Below are 19,445 nucleotides of genomic sequence, written 5' to 3' on the forward strand. Positions count from 1 at the left end.
GCGGCAGTGCGCAGGTTTGAGCAGGTTACGCCCAAAAGGAATTATTCCACAACGTGGAATCTGGGCATATCTTTAAGATGGAGTCCACGCAGCCAAGGCAGGAGGCGAAAAGCTTGGTGTTTGGATTTAAAATGTCTTTCTTGTATATTCTATTCTAGACAAATTAAAATGTGTTAAATTCTAAAGTGAACTTTTATCTTTTACCGCAGGAGGGACTTTTTCCCCCTGAAAAGAGCGCCCCCGTGTGGTCCAAATTACAAACAACGCATGTTTTCATCACGTCATTTAAAAAAGTCCATCTATGTTCTCATTTTAGATCAGAATAAGTAGTTTATAATCATATAGTAACCCCAATGAACAAGGACTCTAATGCAAAATGTGCAAAAACATCTCTTCAGGGAGGTCAGTATCAGCAACGGGTGTTGATGTTCATAAGCAAAAAAAGAAGTCACACTCAAGGAAACATTTACATTTTATTATATTGCTAAAGCTGTCATTACACAAAAATAACAAACTTTAACTTTCTGACCTGATATCACATCATAGGCTGCTGAACAAAGGGACCAACAGAGAGGTCAACTCTCATTGGAAGGAACATAAACTTAAAACTAAAACTAGAGACCAGGTTAATATTACTTTCAAACCTTCACAAACTATAAAATTCTTATTCATAGGATATACTGACATTTGGCAACTCTGATATAATATTTATATATATTTATATGTATGCTAGCACTTTAAATATGGAAATTACAGGGATATAATACAAGTTTTAGATAAGTGGATGGCCAAAAAGGAGAAAAAAATAGCAATATTTTGAACTGAAAGCTGCATTTCCCAAAATGTTACTAAAGCGGTCATTTTGTCATAGATAAAATGAACAACTCCTACATATTTTGTATGCTAGCAGTTTGGGGCAGATCTTCACAGTTGAATTTAGATGCAGAGATGATCTGTTACAGCTTTCTTTCTTATAAAAACAAGATTACATGGACGGATGAGCACAGTTTGCTTCATGGCAGCAAAGATGGTAGATCTTTTCCTAAAATCTGAACTCAGTTAAATCAGTTAAATTTGACTGAACTCAGTGAATGAACAAACATTTGAATTCCCCATCAGAGAACAATAATTTGTCCCCAAAAACTCTAAACTCATAATACTGATAAAAGCTAGTTAAACTAAAAATTGTTTCAGCATTTCGGCTGCAAACGTCTGTGTGAAATAAGGGACAAAATGAATTGTTGCAGGACAGCCGAGAACGTTTCAGATGAAATAAAACATCTGACAGTATACACATAAACAGTAACTCTATTAATCTGATATCTTGCATTTAAGTATAAAAATAGAGATACGCTGAAAAAAGGCATTTAAAGATGAAATTAATGAAAATAAATTACAAAAATGTGTGAGTTTAAGGACTAACTGCTACAGCTACATGACATTTACAGCTCCACACTTCCCGTAGTAGGCATGGCGACAGTGTTAAAACAGAAATTAAAACCATGTTTACGTGCCAATGACACATAATTGCTCAAAGCCTGTGTTGTAATGCATCAGAGGGTCAGAACTATGTGCTGTTTTAAGCACTCTGATGCCATAACCTAAAGTTTAGGGTGATTAAATCTGCACTCACAAAAAGAAAATCACCAGTTTATGGAGATGAGTGATGTAAATACTCCCCCCCCCCCCAAAAAAAAACATGAGCATGCATGCAACATGCGTTTCAAAGTTCATTTCAACAAACAGAAAATTAAAAAAATAAAAATAACATGTGACAATATTCAGACGTAGAGTTTTCATGTTAATGGGCTTCTATAAACGTGTTTAGTCATATATTTAAATGTGCTGCGTTGGCACATCTTCCAACTTGTATTAACAATATAAGCAATCGATGAGCAGCAGGATCGCAGTATGTTTGGCTAATACTCTCAATGCTACAAAACCATCTAGCTTGTTCATTAGTTCTACAAAGTTCTACAAAGCTCCGTGTACAGCCGCAGCAGATTAAATGAGGATCAAACAGGGCAACAAAGTGAAAATAAGAAAACCGAGTCTCACCTAAAAGCAGATGGTCATTATACAGAATCCTGAAGGGTAATAAGAGACATGAGAAGCACCAAAAAATTGGCAAAATATTTACACATTATATAAGTACTTAAAGTCCCTCATATCCACTTTGTAGTGTCCAATAACATGACGCTCAGATTGCCAAGCTTCTCCGGCTGCTCATCCCAAAGTTGGCACGTGTGTGCTTTCTTTAGAGTTCCTCCATGAGTAGCTCAGAGGCAAACGCTGTGATTGATGACCACAACAGCTATTGCATCTGCCACCGTTGCCGTTTCCTGTGTTCTTTAAATATTGTGCTCTTTTTCAAAGCCACGTGGCAGCCGGAATGCTGTGTCATCCCCGCGGTGGTACAATGCACTCCTTAAAAATGTCCTGTATGCACATAAAATATTCAGTATTTTCCTTTACGTTTAATAGGAGGCATGTGCAGCTTTCTTCTCTAACCCTTTGGGAGTAAATGCTTCTTACAGGCCTGTAAAACACATTTATTTCACTGAATGGATCATGTGACTTTTGAATGTTGAATCTTGAGTCCCATAACCTTTAATTCAGGACGGAAATCTATCCTTACACTCACTTGAACAATTTTAACCTATAAGAGGATATTTCACAAACCTGCATTTCCTTTATTTTAGGTCCAATCTAATGGTATTAAGCCTCCTTTCACAAAACATTCAATTTTCTATTCTTTTTTCAGCTGGCTCCAGCTGAGAACTTTACAAAATGTACAAACACTTGACAAACGTTCCTTTAACTAAGCAGCGTGTGCTCCTCCCTGGACCTCGTTTACATGCGCGCTGAAGGATGAACTTCATTCCTACAGCCTTCTCTGTTCCTTGTGGCGTGTGATCATGCGATGCGTGGGGCCGAGCGGTCATTTGTCAGAGTCCTCTTGAGCTTCACTCCCTTGCGTATAGCCACCAGCATGTCACCTTCTGACCTTTCTCCTGCCTCGCTTTGAAAGTGCTGCTGATTGGACAAGGGCACGCCGGGTGGGTTGGTCGTAGCCTGGCCGCTCCAGGACATCATTGGCAGTGTGTCAGCGTCGCCCTCTCTCACGAACGTCGGGGACTCTGGGTTTCGTCCTCGCTCTCCTCCCGCCTGCTCTGCAGCCCTGCCCCCGTTAATTCCTCCTGACAGGTCAGGCACCACGGGGGGTTTCACTGGGATGACAGGTGTGCGGATTGGGATGGGGCCTGTGCCCCCAACTGAGGCGGAACGTCGTGCAGACGGCTTTGAGGAGGGCGTGCGGCGTATTGTGGCAACCCCGGGGGTGACGATAACCGGCCCGTGGCCTGAAGAATAGCATCCAGAGCTGGATCCAGAGTGGAAGCCATGAACGGAGGCTGCAACGATCGTAAGATTTAACAATGAATCTAAACACGACCAACACATATTCCACTATTACACATGTGATGAATTTATTATTACGAGTAACAACAAGGTATATGAGAACCTGGAGTACCTGCAGACATCGGAGGATAAGCTCCTGTGTGGAGAGGTGTGGAAGGGTAGGGCATTGTGGAGTAGGCCCCCTGTGGGGAATAAGGAACCTGTGTGCTGGGCAGACCAGCTGTGGAGGCCGGCCGCTTGCTCTGAAACATCTGTCGATAGGAGTGACTTATATCGCTGTTTCTCGGGATTGTGGAGGACTTGTCAAAGTCCATCTGCTGAGGTTCAGGCTCCTGATCTCCAGCCATGGAGAAATAGTCATAGTCTGACACTAAAGAAATAACAAAAATGTCTTAGGAATGTTCTAACCCAAGTGTACAATGAAGGGCAATGGTGAAGGTCGAGCTTCCGTCATACCTTGAGATGGGATTGTGTCTTCAGAGCAGCAGGGCGTGTTTGTCTGTGTACTGTAGCCACTGGAACACTGGATCGAGTCTCTGCTGGACCTCTGATTGTCTAAATCCAGGCCTCTGGATAAGGCCAAAGCGAGTTCTTCATGGGGCTCAATATGACCACCCTGAAGCAGTGATGCAACAACAACACTATTTTATAGTCTGTCTGAACACTTTTCAGCACAAGGTTGGTACGATTGACAAATGCAAATGAGACCTTTAACTTAAATTATTTAAAACCCTTAATGACACAGACAGAGGCGGCAAGATCTGACCTTTACAGGTGGAATCAGAGCTTTGTTTCTTTCCTCCACCGATATGGATGTTTGCAGTGCAGCGGGGGCTTGTGTCAAGGTCATGGCGAGGCTGCTGTCATTCACGCTACCATTCATGTTAGGTACAGTGGCCAGGTCTTTGTCCTTCTTCCTCCTCAGGGTGTTGACCATAGGTTGGTCGTAGGGCCCTGGCTTGGCCCAGTCCTGCAAAGAAAACATTGTCAGTAACCATCAAGTTCACACAGCCGACCGAGAGGAGGGGGAGGAAATGATCGTCAAGACCCAGGTGAGGGAACAAACCTTCCAGCTCGGGACTCGTGATGAAGGGATCATGGGGCCCAGAGTACAGTAGGGAGGGTAGTCTGGTAACAAGGCTGAGGCAGGACGTGACCATGAACGGGTAGGACTGGATGAGGAGGTGGAGGATGAAGATGCAACAGGGAAGAAGGGGAAGGCGGTGCTGGAGCCTGAGCCCAAACTGCCACCATTGCTATGCAGGTAGGGAGAATTTTCAGGGCTGTAGTGGTCGAAACCATTGGACAACTGGATGTGTGCGCCAGGGAAGAGGCGTGACAAACGAAACAAACATAACAGAATGCAAAAAAACATGGGTGAAATTATTCAAATGATAAACACAAAAGCAAATCGATCAAATCAACAGAAAGTAATGGCAAAAAGAACTAAAACCCAGATGAAACATGGAGAAATAATGTAAAACCTGAGGACTAGGCATGCATTGCTTTATCACTTCTATGAAAATGGGATGTACAGCCAGCTTTGAGGTTTAGTAAAAGCTGCAGTGGTGTGTGAAATGCAGATACACACACACACACACACACACATATTAATGAACGGGTGAGTTTGGTGTGGACGAGTGTGTTTCACCTTGTCCGTAACGTGCTGGGGTGCAGCAGAAGCAGCTATAGAGGACAGGGAGCTGCAGTCGCCCAGTTGCCCAGTCTCTGACACCTCAGAGGACTTGGAAGTGAGATTAGGCTGAGAAAGCAAGTGCAGCGACAGGCGGGCCGAGAGATGACGGCAGACGGTGAAGGACAGACGTGTCAGCAGGTAAAGAGAGAAGTCATGTGTTAGAACGCAGTGGCGACTTTTCCACAGATCTCAGCGGTTAGTGAAAAGCTACAGCGGAAAAAAGGCGCTTGGAGCAGCGCCAGTATCAACAGCACGGCCATCAGCAGTTGTGAAGCTGTGTTAAAGTGATGCACCATCTCAACATGTGTGTTTCTGACTTTTACCACAAATGATTGATAAGTAGGTAAAGCTCTGGTTGTTCTGTTATTCTTAATAACGGCAACATTCTTAACCCTTGCCTTCAGGGAATTAGGTCTGTGCCTGAGCGCTGCCTTCCAGAGGATGATTAGGGTTTGGAATCAGTTACAGAACATTTTTCTAGAGTTAGATACTGAAAGTGGATGAAAATCTGTGAAACTCCAGGAATTGGATGGTGCAGTAAACGGGTCCTTGTGGAGTGTCTAAAACACCTTCAATGTGTTGTAAAATAAGCAAAAAAACAACAACTTCCAACCACTGATGTGTTTGGACATTAAAATATTTTGACATCCTAGCAGCCAAAGAAATGACAAATCCTGGACAATCATACAAACAATGATGCAATCTTTCTCTGGTGGTAAAAGCAAAATATTAATATCTGTAAAATCCATTCGACAAGAGGACACGCCTCTTTTACAGAGATACTTTTAATATAAATGCAGAACTCAATGTGCTCAATCCTTTAGTTTACCCAAACCACATTGTCGCAACAGTTGACTCCTAAAAAGCAGGATGGGGCTGACCTCTTTTGCTCTGGCTATGAAGGAGGCAGGCTCATTTCCTGTGCACTTATGTTAAAATAATTGTAGGGAAATGACTTCACTGTGATCATATCCACTTACTCCTGCCAGCTAACTGCCACTCAGTGGTCAAGATGTGTGAGAAAATAGTATGTGTGCACTGCTGATTTAGGGTTTTCTTTCCCAGTACAATCATTTAAAAATCACAGCCCATGAGTGGTTTCATAGTATTATTTCATCAATGCACGTTTTTGTGCCAAAGATGTGGTTAAGTGTGAGTGACCGAGGGGTTTCTCTTACCTTTGTTTCAGTCTGCATGGGTGAGGATGATTTAGATGAAGCCCACTGGTCATGCGATGAAGACATGAAGCCTGAGTCGTGGGAGGAGATGCTGGAGAGTCGGATCGGGGCCTGCTGGGGCAGCGCTGAGCTGCGGTACCGATGTCGGTTGTGATGGTTGAAGAGGTGGTGTGAGGAAGAGGAGGAAGAGGAGGAAGGAGAATGAGAGTGAGAGCCACTGGATCCTCTGGAGTCACTACTGTTAACGCTGTTCAGACTACTGTGAAAGGGGGTGAGAAATGAGGAGATGACCAAAGGAGGGAGATGACAGTGACAGGCAGTATGAAGGAAATCAAACGAGATATGGACAGAAGAAGAAGAATGGGTAACATGAAGTGGGAGGATTGGGGGAGTGTGGAGGAGACAGGGCGGGAAACAATTAACACAGCACGCCAAGATGCAGCAAGCATTAACTGAGGTCAATCCGATCAAAACAACAACATAACCAACATAAAACAATAACTACAGGCAGAAAATAACAAGATTTTATGCCTTGGACAGAGACTGTTGAGGTTATTCACACAGACAAAATACCAAAATACAAAACAGCATTTGGTCTTATGACTGTGTGAACTGAAACCTAAAAGCAACACTGTAATAATCAGAGGAAAATATAAAAATTAAAAGAAAAATGAATGATACAAGATGTATCAAATAATGTACGAATCAGTGTTAAGAAATTCCACAAACTACACAGTAATTTGTGAATTTCTTAATTTTATGTGTTAAAACAGGCAATGTAAGACTCAAGAAAGCTACCTGTTACACACAAGGATGGGTATAAAACACATATGCATCCTTTTAACATCTTCAGTTTACAAGTAATATTAAATCAGTATTTAATCAGAGGAGGCACACCCACAAGTTGATTTTAGAAGAGAAAATTGTCCTAGCACAAAACCCTGAAATTAACACCTTTTTTCACCAAAGCATTTTGGAAATAAATCATTGGAAGACACAAAGGCAGGAGCAGGAGGGCAGAGGATGGGAAATATGGTCTGAACAGCACTTTTTATCCAAGTATTTAATAGACGCGTGCTTATTTTAGCACCACAATTGTATTTCTTTAGGAATGTAAATTTATTAGCGACCAAGAAGTGGCCACTAGATGGCAGCAGTACACTAGAAAACAAAACTGTTCACTCCCACTATGCTAATATTTGTATTCATCTGGTTTAGCAATGGCAGATTTCGCCATTAAAATAAATAGATGCAAATGTAGAAACCTGTAATGCCTATCATACAACCACATTATGTAACGTGAAACAGAGCTATCGTGTTGAATTTATTTTAAAATTTAATATAATGCTATAGAGCTATACGCGCATTTGTAAGGCAGATTTTTATTTGCTGGAAGCATTGTTTACTCTGGGATTATACCTGCACATGCTGGATTTCCTGGACATGGTGGTGCTCGGGGATGAAGGCGGAGTTTGATATGACCAGCCATAATCTGAGCTCTTCAAATCTAAGATCACCTGAGAGGGAGGGCAAAATTTAGACTTTTAGCTCTTTTTAGTTGCACTTCTGATGAGGAAATGCAAGGAAAAAACCTAGAGTTAATTTTATGAAATCAACAAAAAAAAATTGTTACAAGCTGAGGTGAAAGAAATTTTCCTGTTAATATCCACAGCCTGCTTTATCCCGTATTTTTTCCCTCACCTGCTCGCTAGCAGGGGGAAGCTTGTGTGGGTCAGAGGTCAACGCTTTAAGGTCATCAGAGATTGCCTGGAGGTGGGTGACCTCTCCCAACAAAGAAATTTCCTCATCCTAAAAGAAAAAAGAACAATTTAAAAGTGATATGGGTGAAAACACTATCATCACCTTTCCTTATTGCAGTCTCAGCAATATATGGAAGCATTTCTTCATTCTTGGCTGCTTTACTCACCACGACAGGCCGCAACATGGTTACAAAGCAGCAGATTCTCTGTCTGTGTTCTATAAGAGCCTTCCTGAGGGCTTGCTTCTCTGTCTCTTCCAGCAGAATGAACTTATCGCTGACATCCTGCATGGCACTGTCCAGCTGGGGCTGGATATCACCGCGACCTTCAAGAAAGAGAACACACACATGTTAAACAACTTACACAAGACTACACCATGTCTCACCCCCTCACCACATATGCTGACGGGATAGTGGGCCCACTTTAACATGCATGAACTGCACATAAATATGATCATTTATAGCAGTGATGAGGGAAATTAGGTGTCATTGCTTGCGGCTCTGTTGTTTATTTAACCTGGCAGCTCAAACCCTCCCTTGACTGTGTACATCCTCTCTATTGTCTTATTTTTCAGCCATCTTCTTCGCACAAAGGGCCACTTGAGTCACGATAGTGTTTGCTGACTCTTTGTCAAAGGTGGTGAGAGGGCTATCACGTAGTACTTGTCCTGGGAAATGTCTCTTTATCGTGTCAAGATAGCCAAAAATAAGTTTTGACTATCGCCCCACTGTCAAACAGCGTGTGCGCTTGTGTCTATCCAGTAATGACAAATGTACAGGGTATCTCTAAGGAGGTAGCCTGAAGAAGATTCAAGTTCTCTTGAGTTCTTTAGGGAGGCAGTAAGTCTGGCGACTGCCCAAGATAACACACGAAGAACCTCAAAAACCTCTCTATCCACTCAAACTACACTTAAACACCAACATAAAGAACACAGGCCTGACTTAAACACAGCAAGGTTAAACCTCTATAGTGTCTGTCACACTGGCAGCTCATCATTTATAGCATATACAGCTGATTCTATGGGACTCTACTGCCTTCTTTCCGTCAGTAAACTAAAATGTTTAAAAGACAAACCTGCTACATGAGTATGAGCGAAGGCTGCTTTAATAGCATAAACACAGAAGCCCCCCTGTGTCAGAGCGTATTACGCAGTGGCTACAATGATTAACTAGATTGTCCTAAGACTGGTAAATCCAAAATGCTGTATGTATTTTCAGTCTCATAAAGATTCAAAGTCATCATAAGAGGAGACGTATACAGTTACACTGTACGGGCTTTAGACGGCCAGACAGGCTAGACAGGCTTCAGTCATTAGTCTGGTTTCCACTGCAGGGTCAAACACTGTTTATCTACTTCTCTCCAGAGGAAATTAGCCTTTATTCGTTCCGTTTGCCAAAGAATTGTAAACTGGGAATTACATTCTAAATGCAATTATTAGCTAGAGACAAAGTTATGTGATCACTAGAGAAACAAATGAAAGCATTTGTTGCATAAATTAAAGCACCTTGCCTAAGAAAAACTCCACTTTCTAATCACTATGAATGCTCCGAGGCTCAGCGTCACAGCTGTTTTCTCTCAGTCTGTTTTAAGGCGAATAAAAACACTTAAAACTGTAACTGATCTCATTGTTGAGAAGTCGCTTTCAAAATATAAAGTCTGGGGATGCTGTGGTGTCTGCCTGGCATACATTAAACCCAAGCACATTCTGGATTCTGGTTTTCTCCCACTACTTCACAGTCTTGGCAGAACATAATCTAAATAACTGCGGTGGCTTCGGAAAGATGCTAATGCAAGTTGAAGTCATTCATCTGAGAGAGATTTATAGCCAAATATTAAAATTTGCCGCTTTGTTAATTCTTACTGGTAGTAAACCGGTCAGTCTTATATTACCAGCTAACCTGTCAGCGTGGCCATTTCTGTCCACTTAGGTTATTTTAGAGAGATATAATCTTTCTGTGGAATCAAATGAACGAGGAACGAGGAGGACTGTATATTCGGGCGTGAACAGTGAAGTTGTGGTGAGCTGAGATTGTTAGTGTCTGTTATGTTACAACCTTGTTCCTCCTATGGGCCCTTCCTCAGTTTGTCCACATTCCTAGTGTCTGCACCATGACTTTAACATTTGTGCTTGAGCAATTATGTGAATGACAGGGCCGTGATTACTGCTTCCTTTATCTCATGAACCAAAGACAAACACTGAGGTTCACTGGAGGTCGTGGAGTGCTGAATACACTCTAAACACATCCACCCTTAAACATAATTCACAAGCCTTTTTTAGACAATTATAGCTCATGTGAGAATATAATAGCATTGATCTGATAAGTGACGAAGCTCTTAACTTCAGTTACTGTGTGTGCATGAGTATGGATGTCTACTCTATTTCCAGTTTAAGCTCATACGTTCATTTTTTACTTTCCGATGAACTGTGCTTCGTTTTTGAAATCATACCGCTCTTTCTGTGTTGTTTTTCCTAACTCAGCTGGGCCGAACTGTTGTCACACGTGTGCACGAGCTCCAGCTTTCACATGACCGCTGATTGCTTTAGGTGGAGGTCACAGGCTGATTCTTAGCCAGACTGGGGTCTCAGGTCAGATTAACACTCTTGCAGGACACACATCAAACATCAACAAACAAGTAGACAGATGGCCCTCTTGCCTGGAGTTGTCATGGTAATTGTTTTCCTGTGGGTAGTGTGAAGACGGCGGTCGACTAAATACTCAGTTTGAGCCAATTTGGTGACACTCTTGCCATTTAAACAAAAGCTATATTTGATTCGTGATGGATGGATGTTTGTCAAGCAAAATTAAATTAGATTGGCATCAGTATCATAATCAGCCATAATCAGAGAGAGAGAGAGAGAGAGAGAGAGAGAGAGAGAGAGAGAGAGAGAGAGAGAGAGAGAGAGAGAGTAGAACAGAAATTTGTCAGTGCATTAAAAATGACCATACTGTGTCTCAGCACTGTCATCATCTTTTTACCACAAGCTTTACATCTTAATGTGAGAATAGTTCCTAATAATAATAAACAACAAATGCCATACATATGGAGAGAGACTGAACATGCAAATATTTAGCAGCTGTTTACTTGAAGGTGGCCAAATACACGATGGCTTCTCCACAGTGCAAGCAGGGTTTTGGGTAAAACATTATTGCAGATGCAACAATGTGGACAGAGGTTCTACTCCACAAACTGACTTACCCATATTATCAGCTGCAGTGCAGCATAAAAAGAGGGAACCATGTTTGGGCAGCGAGAGAGGGAAAAAAAATCCAAGTTAACTGAAAGAGTGCCAGCACTAAACTCTAAATGAGTGTTGACATGAAAAGAACAGCAGGACTGTGCTGATGCACCACAGTTCTTTTACAGATACAATCACAGAAAATATACATTTCTGTGTATGTAGATCATGAATACTGTGAACTCCTGTCCACTAGAGCAACATGAATCATCAGGAGCTGCAGTGTCAAGTTAGATTTAGTGCTTAAGAAGAAGAACTAATGACCTTCTCTCAAAAACACCTGTCAACCAGGTACTAATTCAAAATGGGAAAATATCAACAAACCAAAACAGTGTAGAAGCACCTTCACCTCGTGCCTTTTTGTGTGTGTGTGTGTTTTTTTCTTGAGGTAGGTGAATGTGTATGTAGAAGCAGAGCCAAGAGAGCTGGAGATGGAAAAGTCTGCTGCCCTCTCAGTGGGAGTACACCAAGTAAGGTAATGTTTGGCCTAACCAGATCCACACAAGTCTCATCAGAAAGGACAAACACGTCCCTGCTGTCTCGCAAAAATGTCACAAACACAACGTTGATATATTTCTTCAAGCTTAAAGAGAATTTTTACAACGGTTTGAGTAATTAGACGGCTGCAACGATCATTCCCTGGAATTTGACAGTAATGTAAAAAATGCATAAATCAAAACATTTTTACTTGATTCTGTGTGATTAACTCATGATTTTTTTTAAAAATTTAAATCACTCATTTGCCTAAAACTGAACGATTCTAGGACAACAACCTGAAGCAGATATGTTATCTTTGACTTCTTTCAGGAGACGGTACTTCTGGTCATTAAAGATGTCTATAATGTTACAGGGGCAAAACAAATATAAGTTAGTACATATGGCAACACTCCTGTTGTTTCTATGCACCAGTCGAACTGGTCTCTTATGAATTTCTGCAGGTTTGGGATATAAATACCTTTTTTGGCCTTCTTCTGAAGTTTCAGCGTGTCTGAGGACTTCTTCTTTATTTCCTGTCGGGCCTTTTTGAACTCTGTGAAAGATTACAATACGTGCGTAAATACTATGTCTTGGTGTCGTGGTACATATATGAGCTAATCAGAAAGGGCAAGATTTAAAAATAATTATTTGTCTTACCTTTAGCGTAGTCTTTGTCCAAAGTATTGACGCCTCTTTTCCACTCCTCTAGCTGTTCCTGCAGAGGATTGATCAGTCCTTCCATGAAGGTTCTGTAGGAAAAGTTTAATCTTTATCTATACCTTTTAAATTCTCTAACAAAAACGATAAAATAGAATCCAAGCAGAAATCATGGACAAGAAACCTTTTAGGACTGAAAAATGTCTGACAAATCGTGGTGACACAATGTATTCTTTAAAATAAATTAAACTTCTTATTGGTTTTTAGAGTTCCAGACAGAGTTCCAGACAAAACATCATTTCTCCTTGGCCTTTCGGTCAACACACACTGTGGTTTTTGGTCAATCATTAATGGACAGAAAGAAAAGGACAAAACAAAACTGTGTCTGGGTGTTAGTTTAAGAAGCTTGTGCAGTCATGTCTGTCAATCATTACTCAACTGTGCCCGTTTTGCACGCGTGAACGTGTTTAAGAAGTTGTGAGTGTGAGGTGTGGGCAGCTGCAGGCTTATTACATGACACTAAAATTAGACTGACCCCTCTGGTAGACATGTATTTCATGTCTCTTGCAGGCTGTGTGTGTGTGAGTGTGCGTGTGTATGCCCGCCTGTGTGTATGCGTGGTGACAACATCCCCCTGGACATAGCCCCTGCTATGGAGATCTGCATGGAATCTCTACTGAAATGCCACCCGAGAGCAGGGGCCGGGGGTGTAATGGGTAATACACTGAAACAGTACAGATACTTGTGTTAGCAGACAAATCGGCTCTTTTGCAGCGTGCCCTGACAACGGGGCATTCTTACCCACTTACATAAAATGTCAGGACACAGATTATACCATGAAAAAAATTAAGGAATCAGCATTAATGTATGTTAAGTACAATTTCAGAAACAATAAATCAATGGAGACCATGGGGAACAGTGGAATCTGTACACTGAACCTCTTTCTTCATCCCAAAAAGGTTTCAGAAAATGTGAAACATATGACTTTTAATAAATGAATGGAGATAAATGACTGAGTGCTGCTTACATGGAGAACTGTTTCAGTTTAGCTTCTATGCTGCGGTGTCTCATACACATCCTGGTCAGCGCTGATCCGATGTCTCTGGTACCACCTGAAAGACAAAAAAAACACTGTTGAATTCTCTGATATGCACCAAAAGCACATTCTTAAATATTTAACCAAAATTGTATCAGCAACTCCAGTTCAACTGTAACGACAGGATGTTATAAAAGATACGAGTCTTCCAAAGTAATTAATAAACGAAAGAAAGTGAACTCACCTCTTTTCATAATGAATATTTAACTAAATTTACTTAGAAACACAAAGTTTGATCTTTGACCTTCTGTTTGCTCCAGGAATATTATAATATTAATGCTCATGTAATTTAGCTCTTATACTGGCACACATCAGCTATTACAGTAACACCATCCATGTTTACTGCCTGTGTGCTAGTTTTAGAAATGAAGGTAAATTATATAAATGTTTCAAATATTGTGCATCTTTAAATAAAACACATTTGAAACATGCTGTCCATGGCCCAATTAGGGCTGAATAGTGGGGTGATCAGCAGAAAACTGAATTGTTGCTGGGACATTGTAAGTTAGCTTGAGGCTTATGTCAGTTCCCTCCACACAAGCTAACTATCTGTCCACACAAAGCCTCAGGCGGGAACGTCAAGCAGGGGACTCGACAGACACACTCTACTGTCTGTCTGCTTCGTGGCTGCCTGGTTTCCTGCGGGACTGAGGCAGGAGGCTGTGTGAGGTTGCGTGTGAGGTCCTAATAAGCGCAAAATCTAAAAAGATGAAATTTGTGAGAGAAATAGAATCAAGTGATTTGACAGCGATGAAGAATAATTCAACTGTTACAAAGTCTGATTTATTCTCGCCCAAATGACCTCAATTGCGCCCCTCTATTCTGTCATTACCCCATTCTCCTTTCACTCATGTGTACCCATTATTGATTAACAAGGTTGTGGCCTCCACAAGCCACTTGCGACCTTTCTGTTCAGCATAATGCATGTTTGCCTACATGGTGAGTTGTTTTTGTTATCTTATCATCCATCTATCAACATATGTCTGCTATATTAGAGGGTGTGGCTGAAAGATGCTGCTATGCCATGTGGAGGCCACACAGCTGGCAAACATATAATTTCATGAGAGCTATATATCGTACCCATCTGGTCAGAATTGTCAGTGTCAGAGCGTCCAAGCATCTCAAACCTCACTTCTGACTGGCCAAGTGCAGCCCAGCACTTTATTGTAGCAGGCTGTTTGGCAGGTATTTCATCCATTTATTTATTTATTACTGCCTACTTAGAATATTGGCAAAAAAAAGGTTTTAGGTTCTGTGTCTCCTGTTTATGCAGACAAAGTGGGTTTGAGAATTACATTTTGTTTGAGGATAAACCAGCTGGTACCTCACACTGTCTACTTTATCTAGCATCAAGGTGCCACTTAACAAAAACAGGTAGTCGTCACAGTTGTCTGCCACACACGGAGAAGCGTCGGTTGCTTCGCTGTCAAACCAAACCACTACTCTGCCTGTGTGTACCAGCGTATTTACCGGCCAGTAGAAAAGGGTGAAGGATTCCTGCCCAACCAACACCTACGTAGTCCAAAACACTAGCAAGGAATGACTCTGATTTTTTTTTCTCGTGGTGTATGTGATGGAACCCTTTATTTAAAAACCCTGACTTTCACGTTTTCTCTTGGCTTTGACTTTTTACTTCTCCAGCAGAAACTGGGTGCGGCTCTTATTATGCAAGCACAATGTTACAAATGCAAAACAGCAACTTTGGAGGTACATCTCACAGTTAACTGTTCACTGTCTCAACCTGCAAATGTCAGTGTGACAGAACTCTGAAACTTCAGACTTTTAATCCACCGCTCTTTCAGAATATTAGAAACATAATACAAAAAGCTCCTCAGGCTCTCACTGCACCAAACCATCAAAACATGTGAGCATGTGGGAACCTGTCCCATTTCAATAATGAATAAAGGTAAGATTTTGCACCAGCTGGAATTTGAATTCTACCTCAAACTTTAGCTTCACTCTTCAAACTATTGTTCCATCCTTCTCTGACAAGATGTTAACCGAGGAGTCAGATTTAATATTGTTACTACAGGACAGATCAAAAGGATCAAAACCATGGTAATTTTCTGGATTAGTGACTCAACATAGTATACGCTATAGAATTACAGTCGTACGAGAATCAGCTTGTGATTAAAAGTGGCTGGAATGGTACGAAGACAAGAAAAGACACACGAGTGAGTGAGGGATGTAACAGAAAAGGAATGGAGGGAGTGGCAAGGAAGGAATGAAAGGAAGAGTGATTTAGCCTGGGTAATTTTAAAATGGAGATCAGACGGGCTTGCTGGCTAAAACCGCCTATATGGGCACCAGATGGCTGCTGCACGGGCCAGTGGTTACACTGATAAGAGAGTGGAATCGTACAGCCAAATATCAACACACAAGCACATAACCAAATGGACGACGGTAAGAAAATAGGAAAAGTATCATGCGCTTAATTGCTGCAGAAAATTATTCCAAAAAAAACAACCATCATTTCACTTATTTTTATTGTTTAACACCTGTTTTTATGGTGCCCATGTAACATTTGCTTTTGACTGTGTGTGCACGCAGTCACACACATACACAAGCTGAACAGTTGGCATTCCCAGATGGAGCCACCCACATAGCGCAGACACAGTCTGCTTGGATTTCATTGACTGATTTATATTTTTGACATTGGTTGTTTGTTAAATTCCTGAAAGCCTCGGCTGTATTTATAGAAAATGCATCTAAATCAAATATAAGAAGCGGAGCAGTAAGTCTAGAAGGTATCAATAAATATGCCACAGTATACTGTTTATGCATTATAATTATAGTAGTCTCCAATCAAGGTCCTGACCTCCTTCTGAACTGCGCCCACCTCCTATTTCATCATCAGTTGCCGACAGATAGTCGGGACGTCTCTTTTACCCCGTCTTCCTTCACAGATCCACAACAGAGTCAGCAACCCTGGTCTGGGCCCACCAACACATGCAGACGCACTGGTGAACAAACTCTGGTGCACCTGCTGCATTGCTGACGCTAAAACGCTCCGGACTGTCTGACTGCAGCACCAACCAGCTGTCGGCTAAAACTGAGACGCAAAATAAAATGAGGTAGGCAGTTGAAAGAAAAGAGGAGACAGATTAAAGTTGTGAGAGCTTATTAGGGGAGGCAACTGACAGAAGCCCCGTGACAGAATACCCAAATACTCCAGTTATTATGTATCGAGATATCAAACCCACAGATTCCCAGTTAAGCTCTGTCAACATTGTGTTCAATTATCATGAAAGATTTCAGGCTCGAAGGAGCCTGACAGGTGTTTTCTGGCACGATGAAAAACACAGAAATACATAATCCTCTCAACGCACGACAACAACCAGTTTATGTTACAACCTAAACAGAATTTAAGGATGCCCAGTCGTTGCTGATGTAGAGTGTCACCTTCAGTCATTTGCAGATTAACAGCTCTGCATACAATACAGTAAACAGCATTATATCACTGAGTGAAAGAACGAGAGCTGGGAGGAAGTCAGAGGGGTAGGGTGGATCATAAGCCAAGTTTAGGCCCATTATGCTGTTTGTGGACGATTTGCATATTCAAAAGGGATGCTAAAACAACTGCAGGCTGACATCTGAGTGTTGTTGAGCATATGGCTCACGGGCACTTACTGACAGTATTTATCAACGCACGCAGGGATTTGATAATGTACACCACTGGAAAATGAACAAACGAAATGCTGAATCCTGTTAATGTGCAGTTGGGAATGTGTGTCAGTGTGCCACTGCAATGCAGTAAAATGCATCCAGAATAGTAATGCCTGAACACCATTCAGCACTTGTCATTACCCAGCTCTCCTCTCCTGAAGGCTGCATCTGCCCACTCTCCTCTCCTCTTTCCGATTCAATCTTTCAGTTCGCTCGTCCTTCCCTGCGACACTCTCATAATCTAATCTGTGGACACACAGCTGATGTCAACAACAGGACAAAGGTGCACTAGACAGTGAATGTGGGGAGACGCTGAGGAGTATAGGGGTTTAAATCTACATGGGAGTAAATGTGCAAAATGGGTTAATTGGGAGAAGATGGTTTAGATGATAATGAGCAGTCGTGTGAGAGGCCAAATGTTTCACCTTGGTGCGGTTCTGTTGCGTATATGTTAATGAGACTGCAGCTAAATAAGAAGAGAGGGTGAACAAACACACGTGCTCACTTATTTAAATGTTTACTGAGCTCTTTCTCAATCTTCCCCTTTTTTTTACCTCTTCTGTCTAACAACAATGTGGTATTAAAGGATGTAGAATAATTAAGGTACCACAGAAATTCCGACCAGCCATTTTATTTTTAAACTTAATTAGAGAATCAAACATATTGGTGCCTCGAGGGTGGAGGTAGACGCCACCACATGACCAATTCCATCAAGTAGAACAACTGTACAATGAATGTAGAAAGTAAATAGTAATGCACTGTGAGGTTGGACTCCTATGCTAGCCAACAGTCAACAGAATCAATAATAATTAATGCTAACGATCTTACTGTACTATTAAAGTGCACGGTCATACTGCACATACTGGCAGACGATTGCATTGCAAATGTAGGTCAGTGAGATGTTTAACACCCCCCGTTGCTTAATTCTACTGTATTCCTTTGATTTTTTTAAGCTGTTCTCTGATCTAGGTCTCCATTGAAATACCCCGATGTTTCTGTGCTCAGTCTAGTTTCTCTCTCTCTCCGTTCTTTCAGCACTGGTTCAGCTCTCTGCTCCAGATCCTCACGAGCGATGTCTCAGAGTTAACACGGTGCCTGAGTTAATCCAGTCCGTAAGCGGTCGGCTAGTTCAGTGAGCGGTCAGAGGCAAGACAAAAATAAATGCGCAAAGACAAGCGGGAAATATCCCATGGGAAAGTGCAAGATGGACAGGACATACACTATTTGAATGAAACTCTAGGGAAAAAAGAAGGGTGATATTTATTGTTGAAGACCAATAATAAAATTATGACATATTATGGAGAAATAACTAGTTTATGCAGACCACGACAACACAATTTGCAATATAAAATGTGTATAATCGAATAATAGACCTGCTTAAGTGAACAGGAAAATGACAACTGGGAATGTGTTTCAAATCATTTGCCTGGAATTGTTGCATGTGTGAAAGAGGACTTTATTAACCTCAATTTTGTTTTCTCGCCAAACAAAATTATCCTTTGTCACAAAACCACTCTCCCGCTGACAAATGTCATGGCAAACATTGTTAATCTTAGCAGTAAAAGCACGCAGGGTGTCTCTGACTGTGCCGTTAAGCATATTATTAGATAAACAATGAGAGGAAGAGCGGCTGAGAGGCAGAATAGATTACCCCAGCTCGCACTTGCTCTTTCAGGGCTCTGCTGCCCCACTTTCTCTAATCTTGGTTTATGGACTGAAACACAAAATCCACAGACACATCGAGAGAAAGGCTTTACTGGGATCTAAATCCACAGTTGTCTCACCAAGTACGGCCCTCCTTTTTTGGTAGCATGTTGAAGCGAAACACGGGAGCTATGATAAACGCAACTGGACGTTGAATCCATCAACCACAGTCTGCACAAAGTTAAAACACACTTTTTAAATTTACTCCAAAAATTAGACCCTGGTAGATCAGTGTTGAGTCAGCATTAGTACAGAACCAGGAAAAGTCTGATGTCATGGTTAATTATTCACAATGAGAACAGAAGTTCATGTTTCCAATGCAATAATGAAATAACCTTAGAATAGCAAAATAAATGAAAGTTTGAGTCATGGGTTTGGAGTTATATAATTAAAAAAAATGTGAAACCAGACCTTGTGTACTCAGTTTAAGCATGGCGGACACATACAGTGAAGAATATGTTTGAAATGTGACAAATACGAATACTAAAAAATATCACGCTATACATGTCTGCAATAACAGCTCAAAGGTAACGTCTCAAAGTATTTCAGTATA

General features: G+C 41.4%; 1 protein-coding gene across 10 annotated transcripts in view; it reads right to left on the reverse strand.

The window, feature by feature from the left end:
• Window positions 1-454: 454 nt before the first annotated feature.
• LOC101079892 (MTSS I-BAR domain containing 1) overlaps window positions 455-19,445 on the reverse strand; it is a 32,093-nt gene continuing 13,102 nt past the window's right edge. Inside the window, exons 4-18 of one of the 10 annotated variants that reach the window (XM_029838316.1) lie at window positions 13,454-13,538; window positions 12,427-12,518; window positions 12,248-12,322; window positions 12,066-12,128; window positions 11,253-11,264; window positions 8,222-8,379; window positions 7,996-8,103; window positions 7,714-7,811; window positions 6,295-6,424; window positions 5,072-5,182; window positions 4,487-4,729; window positions 4,187-4,390; window positions 3,877-4,036; window positions 3,533-3,790; window positions 455-3,413 (exon numbers count right to left, since the gene is read on the reverse strand). In XM_029838316.1, the coding sequence (XP_029694176.1) occupies window positions 2,917-3,413; window positions 3,533-3,790; window positions 3,877-4,036; window positions 4,187-4,390; window positions 4,487-4,729; window positions 5,072-5,182; window positions 6,295-6,424; window positions 7,714-7,811; window positions 7,996-8,103; window positions 8,222-8,379; window positions 11,253-11,264; window positions 12,066-12,128; window positions 12,248-12,322; window positions 12,427-12,518; window positions 13,454-13,538 (2,294 nt within the window). In that variant the 3' untranslated portion in view covers window positions 455-2,916. Of the gene's footprint in view, window positions 3,414-3,532; window positions 3,791-3,876; window positions 4,037-4,186; window positions 4,391-4,486; window positions 4,730-5,071; window positions 5,183-6,294; window positions 6,554-7,713; window positions 7,812-7,995; window positions 8,104-8,221; window positions 8,380-11,252; window positions 11,265-12,065; window positions 12,129-12,247; window positions 12,323-12,426; window positions 12,519-13,453; window positions 13,539-19,445 lie in introns of all 10 variants that reach the window. The other 9 variants (XM_029838313.1, XM_029838314.1, XM_011605476.2 and 6 more) reach the window with 9 other exon arrangements.

This window comes from Takifugu rubripes, chromosome 7, assembly GCF_901000725.2.
Source record: "Takifugu rubripes chromosome 7, fTakRub1.2, whole genome shotgun sequence".
Taxonomy (NCBI): Eukaryota; Metazoa; Chordata; class Actinopteri; order Tetraodontiformes; family Tetraodontidae; genus Takifugu; species Takifugu rubripes.